Source organism: Cervus canadensis, chromosome 18 (assembly GCF_019320065.1).
Source record: "Cervus canadensis isolate Bull #8, Minnesota chromosome 18, ASM1932006v1, whole genome shotgun sequence".
NCBI classification, from domain to species: domain Eukaryota; kingdom Metazoa; phylum Chordata; class Mammalia; order Artiodactyla; family Cervidae; genus Cervus; species Cervus canadensis.
Window position 1 is genome coordinate 56480656 of NC_057403.1, and position 11282 is coordinate 56491937.

The window sequence follows — 11282 nt, forward strand, 5'->3', positions numbered from 1 at the left end:
GGGTGGAGAGTGGGGTAATGACCTCTCTCCCAGCAAATGGTTCTGCAGCTGCTGTCCTCACCGTGGCTGGACTTTCTGGGTGAGGATAGCACTGGGTAACCCTAATTAAAGTCCTATCCAAGCTCAAACTTCACAACCAACAAACCAGTTTTACAATACCCAGGAATTTAATTTGGCTTCACACTTGCAGCAGGGGGAAAAAGCAACACAAGAAAAGGAAAAAAAGCTAGCACCTCGGCCAACCGGCAGCCAACCGCCTTCTGAACACCTTGCCAAATTGATCTAATTAAGAAACATTAGCGGTCCCAAGACAGATCTGAAGACAAAGGTTCGGATGAGACACGCTGTTCTTGACAGCAGTTGGGGAAAACCGCAAAGTTTTCCAGCCCGGGTGAGTCTCTTCGATATTTAAATAACGAAGCAAAGTACAAGGATAACCTCAATTTGACAGCTTTTTTGTGCATCTCAGGAATAAAAAGCCAAGTCTAAAACACATCTAAACATTAATCTCAGAACAAAATTTGGTTTTAGCTTAAAAAAAAAAAAAAAAAACCTATAGGGTTTTCCTGGCTACGATGAAACGAACCGCCTTGGCTTATTTGTACATATCCTAGGAAATTAACAAAATCGTGACTTAGATACATGTTCCCTTCCAAGTCCCTCTTACCACCAGCCTCATCAAGAGCACCTTCTAAAGAAAGCAGATCAAATCGTTGTAGTGAAAGACACTGGGGATGTGCTTGCATTTACTCCATGCCAGGTATTTTCTTTTTAAACCTAATCTGAAAAAAAGTCCTGCTAAGGCGAAGCAAGGGCCAGTTCCGGCCCTGAGCAGGGCTGTCCACTTACCTGTGATCAGCACCGCCTTTTGATCCACAGGTAACAACTCTTGGCCAGAAAAGTAAGTATACATGACGAAATACAACAGGGAGAAGAGGACTAAGCCCCAGAAGAGGGACAGGCTGATCAGGTAAGCTCCTCCCCAGAGGCCCACCAGGCAGACCACTTTTCTCCCCACCTGCCCTGGGCTCGTCTTGAGTTTGCAAAGAATTGTTCCTCCCAGCAGTGCGGTGACAGTCAGGCAGAGCCAGCCTGGCTCAGAAAAGAAAGTGCCCATTCTCGGCGGCTCTGCACCCTTCCGTGCTCACGGCCAGTGAGGCAAGTGGGCAAAGGCAGTCTGGAGGCAGCCCGGGTTATATGAACAGGGAGGCAAGAAGGGAGGGGGAGAAAGCAGCCCCAGCTCACTTAAGCATACTCATACAGCCACATAGTTCCTGGTGGATAGTTTAAGTCAGTCTGCAGTTTAATATAAATACTGGAGCACTGACTATTTGATTACTACCCCCCCACGCCCACCGCACATATGTCACAGATGTGTACTCACCCACAAAAAAACACATGCATCATTTTTGTTTTTGTAATCACCTCTGGAGAGATAACTAGTTGGGTAATAATTGACAGAATTCAAACTGTCTGAACTGTGAATAATGAAACCTCTAGCTCGCAGAAGATTTCTTCTCCTTTCAGAGCCTGTGGTGTGTGGGTCAAGCCTCTTTTCTGACCCAGGGGTGTGTGTGTGTGTGTGTGTGTGTGTGTGTCTATGTAAATCCAGGCAACCACTCTGGAAGATCAACTCTGGAAGGGAAACAGATCACTGATTTCGTCCACATCTGCAGCACTCCTGCCATCTCCCACTGGAGCCAGGCTGAAGGGTTGGATGGAAAGAGAATGAAGTAGAGGAAGAGATTCTTGGCAGAAGAGAAGTGCTTTGGTCTCACCAGAGGAAAGACAAGCCAGGGAGAGATAACGCTATAATAAAAATATGACTAATGGTCGATAGATATCTATTTGTGCCAGGAGCCATGTTCAGCGGAGACTCGATTTTCTGCCAAACTCTGCTCCAGGCAGTAGCTTTCCACAGTCAATATGCACAGCATCTCTGAACACAGTATCTCTGTGAAGTAACTTCTATCACTGTAGTAATGTTATGGGTGAGGACACTGAGGCACAGAGAGCTTAAGCGACTTGCCCAAGATCACACAGAAGTGGAAACAAGCAGTCTTATTTCAGAGTTTTATGCTCTAACCACTCTACTGTCCTAGGGGAAAAAAATTAAAGACAATTAGTATATTATGTACTAGCTCTTCTTTATTTTAGCCTCATTTGAAGCATGAAATAGTTCAAGGTGGATGTTACTATGCACATTTTACAGTGTGGAAAATTGAGGCTGGAAGAGGATAAGCTACTTAAGAATAGTGGGTCAAAAAAAAAAAAAAAAAACAATAGTGGGTCAAGACCCACAGCCATGACTCAATTTTCTCAAAAGGCAGCACTCGGGAGCACTGACAATGCTGACAGCCCCAAGAGGTCACCACCCCACTTGGGTTTACCGCCTCGTGTGCTCTGGGCACCTGTCTAGGAGGGACCCAGAATTCTGATAAAGCTGACTGTTGGCATCTCTGGAGAAACAAGAAAAGTCCTCAGTCTGAGGTCGGATTGGCTGTATTCAAATCCAATCTCAGCTCTGCAGCTTAATAGCTAGGTTGTCTTGGGTGGGTGATTCTTTTTCCCTAAACCCTCATCACCTCAGCTGTAAAACCATAAAAACACTAAGGTAAAGTGCTAAGCATATCCTGCCTGGCACACCAGAAGGAGCCTCATCAGTGCTGGCAATTTGCATTTCTTCAACAAGAGAGAAAGAACCAGGGGAGGAAAACAGAGCACCTAGTGGCATGTAGATTTCTCACAAACCCTGCTGAAGTTAGCACATGCTGAGGGTGGGGAGGAGGTGTGGGATTGTGTTGCTGTTTAGTTGCTAAGTCGTGTCTGACTCTTTTGTGATCCCATGGACTGTAGCCAGCCAGGTTCCTCTGTGAATGGGATTCTCCAGGCAAGAGTACTGGAATGGGTTGCCATTTCCTCCTCCAGGGGATCTTCCCGACCCAGGGATTGAAGCCACATCTCCTGCAATGGCAAGTGGATTCTCTACCCCTGAGCCACCAGGGAAGCCCGAGGTCAGGGGAGAGGACTCCAGTGATGGATGATGGGGCGGAGGCAGGACTTTGGAGGATGTGTACCTAGCAGCCCATCAGGGAAGAAGGTAGGTAGAGCTTTGGATCAGAGTCGGGGAAGCTGTCTTCTGGCCTCAGATGAGCCTGAGATGAACCACTGGGCTCAGCCAGCTCAGCTGTAAAGGGAGATGAGGCCGAGCCACCTGGTCTTGGCACTATCTCAAGAGCCAAGGAGGGATAGTTCTTGGATTTCCCTGGTGGTCCTGTGGTTAATCGCCTTCTGGACCATCACCTCCCAATGCAGCGGATGGAGGTACAAACCTTGGTCAGGGGGGTAAGATCCCATGTGCCTCGCGGCCAAAACAACCAAAACATAAAACAGAAGCACTATTGTAACAAATTCAATAGAAACTTCTAAAAAAAAAAGGTCAACATCAAAAAATCTTAAAAAAAAAAAATGAGGGGAGATTGGGCCTGAAACTTATTGTGCTGTGGGACCGTGAGGGGTGACGACAAAGCCATTATGGGAGTCTCACTTGGGGCAATGGCCCTTCTTGTCTGCCCTCCCGGCCACAAGGACATCAGAAGTTGTTGGCTTCAGGTCAGGGAGCTGAGGGGTAAGGATCTGAAATCCCGCTTGGTGAGCCCCGAGATCGCCCTCACTCCACACACCCCATTTCCTCCTGTCAACTGTCTGCAAACCCATTCCCGGAGCTGGTACCTCATGGTCCTTGTGGCCTCCTCAGCCAGGAGGATTCAGTCAAGCTAGCTCTGATGTCAGATGGATTCTAGGTGAGAATGCGGGAGAGTTACGGCTCTTGGTCGGGGCCCTCTGTGCTTTTTCTGGCCCCTGGGGCTGGGACCTGACCCCTACGCGGGTTTTCTGACAGTGCACACCCACCAGAGACAGAGCGAATCTTCTCCTGGTGGTGGCCCATGTGGCTTCCCAGCTGCTCGATGCTGGGGCCCCCAAGGAAAAGGCAAAAGATGCTGTGATGTAGGGGAAGGGGGTATGCTATATTAAGAATGCAAGCTTTATTTTCTTATTTCTGTTGAATGTTTTGATGTACAATGTTGTGTTACTTTCTGCCACACAGAAAAGTGATCCAGTTATACATATAGACTCATTCTTTTTGTATTATTTTTAATTATTTATTATTATTGTTATTATTTTGGCTGTGCTGGGTCTTCGTTGCTGGGCGAGGGCTTTCTCTAGTTGTGGCCAGTGGAGGCTCCTCTTCGCTGTGGTGCACAGGCTTCTCATTGCAGCGGCTTCTCTTGCCGCAGAGCATGGGCGCTACGTGCATCAGCTCAGTAGTTGCGGCAGGCAGGCTTAGTTGCTATGTGCCAGATTGGATCATCCTAGACCACGGAGCCAACCCATGTCCCCCGCGCTGGCAGGCGAAGTCTTAACCACCGGACCACCAGGGAAGTCCTGTACACTTTCTTATTTTAATTTTATTTTCCATTAGGGCTTATCATAGGTTATTGAATATAGTTCTCTGTGCTCTACAGTAGGACTTTGTGGTTTATCAGACAGTAGAAAGTGAAAGTGAAAATGTGAGTTGGTCAGTCGTGTCCGACTCTTCGCAACCCCATGGACTGTAGCCCGCCAGGCTCCTATATCCATGGAATGCTCCAGGCAAGAACACTGGCATGGGTAGCCATTCCTTTCTCTGGGGGATCTTCCCGAACGGGGGATCAAACCCAGGTCTCCTGCATTGCAAGCGCATTCTTTACCGTCTGAGCCACCAGGGAAGCCCTTCTACTGACTACCTCCAGCCTCCCACTCCATCCGTCCCCTAACACTCGCCCTCTTGGCCACAAGTCTGTTCTTGTCCGTAAGTCTGTTTCCTGTTTCATAGATAGGTTCATTTGTGTCGTGTTTTAGATTCACATATAGTAGTATCCTATGATATTTGTCTTTCTCCTTCTGATTTACTTCAGTTAGTATGATAGTCTCTAGTAACATCCATGTTGCTGCAAATGGCATTATTTCAAAGAATACGTGAGCTTTAAAGACTCACAGGACTGAGTTTGAACCGTGACCCTGCCAACTTACTAACTGTGAGGCATTGGGCAATTACCCGCCCTTCCTGAGTCTCAGTCCTCTCCTCTGAAGGAGGGTAGATGGTGGTGGAAAGGGAGGGGTTTTACCATTGGGAAAACAGACATGGGACTGCAGAATTCCTGGTTGAAAACTAGTTCAATCCCACCTGATCTTTGGATATGTCTTCATTCAGATTGAGGACTCCAGGGCCCTAGTCCATCTGAGGGGCTGCTCTACCTCTGAATGAGGACTTCTTCCATCTGACTGAGCTGAACTGGGTCTCCTGTTCATCCCCATTATTCTATCCCAGAGCTTTCCTTGAGACCATTTTTGCTTGATCAATGTTCCATTTCTGGCAAACTTGCACTTAGCTTTCCAGGGGGGTGGTGCCAATTGGATCAAGTCATTCTTGTTAATGGTGTCAATGAGCCAATGTGTTGCTTCCTTCTGCCAGCAGAGGTCACATGTTTGAAGGTACCTTCTGGCCCAGACGGTAAAGAATCTGCCTGCAATGCAGAAAACCTGGGTTCAATCCCTGGGTTGGGAAGATGGCAACCCACTCCAGTATTCTTGCCTGGAAAATCCCACGGACAGAGGAATCTGGTGGGCTACAGTCCATGCAGTCACAAAGAGTCAGACACAACTGAGCGACTAACACTCTGAAGACAAGATATCTTATCCCATTTCTCAACCCAGGGAAGGGGGGGAAATGCTGAGAATCTGGAATGTATATTTTCTTAGAATTGATGGCTCTTGAGTTGAAGAAGTAAAACATGGATTCTCTCTGTAACATCCCCACCAAGTGGTCATCTTGTCTACTGCCGGTATGCCTCTCATGACAGGCACTCAAAAGCCTCTGTAGCTTTTGAGAACAGTTGAGAACCAGTTGAGAACAGTTCAGAGTGTTAGAAAGCTCTCCTCTAGTCTGAATTGTATCATGTCACTTGTCCATCGTTTTTCAGAGTGTCACACAAGCCAACTTAGTAGTCCCTGTTTCATTCAGACGTTTGAAGACTCCTGTGGTGTCTTACTTTCCCCAAGTGGGTGGCCCTCAGTTCTCTCGGTTGCCCCTTATGTAAAGTAGAACATAATCTATCTGGCACTTAGTGTCTGAAGCAGCCCTAGGTTTAAGAGTTCAAACATTTTAAAAAACCATGTTGTTGTAGTAACTGAAGAAATGTTGTTATAATGAATGTAATAGCATGATGACAACATAATTCATCCAGTAGAGAACGACCTTGTGTGGATGTCACCATGACCCAAATGTCGAGATACGGAGACGACGGTACTGTCATATGGCTCATCCCACGGACATCAGGGTGGTCTTGGAGTAGCACGAGGTTTGCCATGTTTTTCAAGCTTTGAGATGATAACTAACATTTTAAGTGTTTCGATGTAATTGTGCAAATATTATATACCCGTTCTCTAGTTCACATTTGGGAGTGGGGAGAGACACAACAAGGTGGTGCTGGATGGAGTCTTTTTTTTCTGCCACTGAACTATGGTGGGGTGAAAATGTTGAAATCATTAATTTCAAATAGATCAGATCTAAATTTATTGTATAGGGTTTCAAAAATGCTTAGCAGCCTGGCCTTTCCTAGAATAGAACTCAAGTACTTACTTCTCCTCTGAAAGGTCAGGCCCAGAAGAGGTCACAATATTTTTAGTACAGTGCAAACAACACAGAATAGAGCAAGATGATCACCTCCCCTATCCCTGAAGTGATATCTTTAGTTATATGTCCAAAGACTCATTTGGTCTTTTGACAGTAGTGTACTGTGGCTTACTCCCATTGTGTTTGCTATCAAGTAAAATTCAAATTTTTGCAGCTTTCTTGTCACTTTTAAATTATTTTGGTGTCAAAAATATAAATGTGAGTAAATATCCATGAGTCCATGCTGATACAGATAAATGATTAAATAAGTAAGTAAATGGAGAAGAGACAAATCTCTCATGCAGAAAATTTCCAATTAATTTACATAGATACACCCACTCAAGGAGGTGGAACAGAACTCACACTAAGAAGTGTGGGCTGCACATAGTGACTTCCTTCCAAAATACACAACCTGGAAGCTAAGACAGGAACCTGCCATGGAGAAACATGAACAAACTCCGTCTCAGCCAGGTGATTGAGATCAACATGACCAGTGATAAGTCACATAATGAAAATGGCACAATTATCCTTGCAGAACATTCTGCAAAACACCTGGCCAACACTCTTCAAAGCCATCAAAGTCATCAAAAACAAGGAACTGCTGAGAAACAGTCACAGCCTAGAGAAGCCTAAGGAAACATGACAAGTAGATGTAACGTGGGATCTTGGATGGGGTCCTGGAACAGAAACAGGACCAGGACATCGGGTAAAAAGTATAGACTTTAGTTAGTAATAATGTATCAGCATTGGCTCATTAGCTGTGACAGACACCCCGCAGTAATGGAAGATATAGGGGAGAATGGGTGGAAGTACAGAACTCCATAATAATCTTTGTCTCTTAATCAAACAGTTTAATTCATTTTGTTAAATGTGAGTGTTGATATATTTAGTTTAAACCCATCATTTTACTGTTTACCTTCTATTATTAGTCCCTTCTATTCTATATTACTTTTCTACTTTTTTACTTCTTTTGCATTAATTATTTTTCAGCCCATCTTCCACCCTCCCCCCTCCTTACATTCACAGTTACATACTTTCAAAAAATAGATTTATTTATTTGGCCACACCAGGTCTTAGTTGCATACCAGGTCTTTGATCATCCAACTCGATGCAGCATGCAAACCCTTAGTTGTGACATGTGGGATCTAGTTCACTGACCAGGGACTGAACTCATGCCTCCTGCATTGGGAGAGTCTTAGCCACCAGACCACCCGGGAAGTCCTTGACAGTTACACACTTTTTATGATTCTTTTAATAGTTATTTACGACACATATCAAAGTCAACATGACCTGGCATTTTGGCTCCCTACCTACACAATAGAGGACCTTTGAGCACCATAACACCATTCCACCCTTCCTGACTTGAATGCAATGTTGTCATTAATTTTTATTACCTAGATATGTCAAATCACATATGATACTTCTATATTTGTCTTATAAGTCAAATGTTTAGCTAATTTTCCCACAAAGTTGTTACCTTTTATGACTTCTCATTCTTTCTCATATCTTCATGCTTAATCCCAAGGTACTTTTTCTCTGGTGTTTCCTTTAGTGTGGGGGCCAGTGAGGAAATCTCTCAATTTTTGTTTTTCTAAAAATGTCTCCATCATTTTTTGAAGAATATTTTCACTGGGTATAGAATTGCTTGTTGGCAGTTGTTTTCTTTCAGCATTTTTATGCCTTTGGGGAGATATGTTTTCTGTTTTATCTAGGTCTACTGGATATGTTATGAAAGTGAAGTTGCTCAGTCATGTCTGACTCTTTGCAACCCCATGGGCTATAGCCTACCAGGTTCCTCTGTCCATGGAATTCTCCAGGCAAGAATCCTGGAGTGGGTTGGATTTCCATCTCCAGGGGATCTTCCCGACCCAGGGATCAAACCCAGGTCTCCTGCATTGCAGGCAGATGCTTTACCCTCTGAGCCACCAGGGAAGGCCAAACATTCAGAAAGCTCAACATTCATTAAAGCTCAACATTCAGAAAACTAATATCATGGCATCTGGTCCCATCACTTCATGGCAAATAGATGGAGAAACAGTGGAAACAGTGTCAGACTTTATTTTTTGGGGATCCAAAATCACTGCAGATGGTGATTTCAGCCATGAAATTAAAAGATGCTTATTCCTTGGAAGGAAAGTTATGACCAACCTACATAGCATATTAAAAAGCAGAGACATTACTTTGCCAACAAAGGTCCATCTGGTCAAGGCTATGGTTTTTCCAGTGGCCATGTATGGATGTGAGTGTTGGACTGTGAAGAAAGCTGAGTGCCAAAAAGTTGATGCTTTTGAACTATGGTGTTGGAGAAGACTCTTGAGAGTCCCTTGGACTACAAGGAGATCCAACCAGTCCATCCTAAAGGAGATCAGTCCTGGGTGTTCATTGGAAGGACTGATGCTGAAGCTGAAACTCCAATACTTTGACCACCTCATGTGAAGAGCTGACTCATTGGAAAAGACCCTGATGCTGGGAGGGATTGGGGGCAGGAGGAGAAGGAGACGACAGAGGATGAGATGGCTGGATGGCATCACCGACTTGATGGGCATGAGTCTGAGTAAACTCTGGGAGTTGGTGATGGACAGGGAGGTCTGGCGTGCTGCTATTCATGGGGTCGCAAAGAGTCGGACACGACTGAGCAACTGAACTGAACTGATTGGATAAGTTCTCAGCAAAAGTGCTGATCCTAATTACCTTGTCTGCTGTTACTGAAAGCAAAGTTCCTGATTCTCTTTTTATACCACCTGGTAAGACTCACCTCTCCCTGTCCTTGTATGATATGTCATTTATATAAAAGTAGAAATCCTGTTAAAAACAGGTCCACTGTGCTAGCCTCCCAGCAACATGTCATGGGGAACATGTCTACAGGTATCTTCCATAGCTTTACCTAGGTGTTAAAGTAAGACATTTAATAAAATATTAATTCATTCATCACATATTTATAGAGTTCATACTATGTGCCGATGCTGTTCTAGGTACTGTGAATACAACAGTGGGGGGAAAAAATGACTTGGTTCACGCTCTCATAGAGTTTAAATTCTAGTCAGGGAAACAGACCATTAAATAGCTAATTACAACATAGCTATGAGAGATGTACCACTGGAAATCATTTTCTCAGGTTGATATTAATCATCTGACATGTCTTTATCTTGCCAACAGTGATATCAAAAGTGACCTTGTCAAATCCTTTGCTGAAATCCAAAGTCAACATGTTTATTCATTCCACCAACCAGCAGAGTACCTTTAATCTGACATATTTATTTACTGGTCATCCATGTTAATTCCTGGGAACTGTGGATTCCTCTTCTAAGATTACCCAAACCGTTTTTTAATAAAACCCATGATGAGAATCTAATTCCCTGCTCTGGTCTGTGGTTTTCAGAAGGCATTTTCTTTCCCTTTTTAGAAAAAAACAAAAACTGGGAGTGTAGGGCTTTCAGAACCCTGAAGCATTTCTCAGAATAATTAATTAATACACAAAACAAAAAGATGTGATATACTATGTCAGAAACAGTAAACATGTGGGGGAAGTGGTAAAAAGGCAAGATTGTTAAAATGTATTTAAACTTAGGAGATCAGCAACTTTAAATATATATATACATATACATATATATATATATATATACACACACACAAATATGTGTGTTTGCATACATATATACACATACATACCTCACAGTAACCACAAACCAAAAATTTATGACACATACACACACAGAAAAAAGAAAGGACTCCAAACATAATACTAAAAATAGTCATCAAGTAACAAGGGAAGAGAAGAGAAGAAGAAAGGAACAAAAAAGAACTACAAAAACAACCCCAAAACAACAAAATGGCAATAAGTACATACCTATCAACAATTATTTTAAATGTAAATGAACTAAATACTTCAATCAAAAGACATAGAATGGCTGAATGGATACAAAAACAAGAGCCATATATATGCTGCCTGTAAGAGACTCACTTCAAATCCAAAGACACCGACAAACTGAAGATGAGGGAATGGAAAAAGATATTTCATGTAAGTGGAAATGAAAAGAAAGCTGGAATAGCAATACTTATATCAGACAAAATAACTCTAAAACAAAACTGCAACAAGAGACAATAAAAAAACATTGCTTAATAATTAAGGAATTGATCCAAGAAGAAGATTTAACAGTTATAAATACATATACATAGCTTCCCCAGTGGCTCAGTGGTAGAGAATCTGCCTGCAATGCAGGAGACCCAGGAGATGCAGGTTTGATCCTTGGGTCAGGAAGATCCTCCAGAGAAGGAAATGGCAACCCACTCTAGTATTCTTTCCAGCAAAATCCCGTAAACAGAGGAGTCTGGCAGGCTGCAGCCCATAGGATCACAAAGAGTTGGACAAGACTGAGTGACTGAGCATACACATAGACAGCAATGTTCATTGCAGAATTATTTACTATTGCCAAGATATGAAATCAATGCAAGTGCCCATAAATTAATGGATAAAGAAGATGATATACATAAACACACATATATATACACACCCACACATACATGCATACACACATAAACACAATGGAATATTACTCAGCTATAAAAA

General features: G+C 43.4%; 1 protein-coding gene across 2 annotated transcripts in view; it reads right to left on the reverse strand.

Annotated features, from left to right (window-relative positions):
• HSD17B2 (hydroxysteroid 17-beta dehydrogenase 2) overlaps positions 1-1278 on the reverse strand; it is an 85597-nt gene extending 84319 nt beyond the window's left edge. For both annotated transcript variants that reach the window (XM_043437847.1, XM_043437846.1), the window contains exon 1: positions 850-1278. In XM_043437847.1, coding sequence (XP_043293782.1) covers positions 850-1117 — 268 coding nt within the window. In that variant the 5' untranslated portion in view covers positions 1118-1278. The remainder of the gene's footprint in view (positions 1-849) is intronic.
• Positions 1279-11282: the final 10004 nt, after the last annotated feature.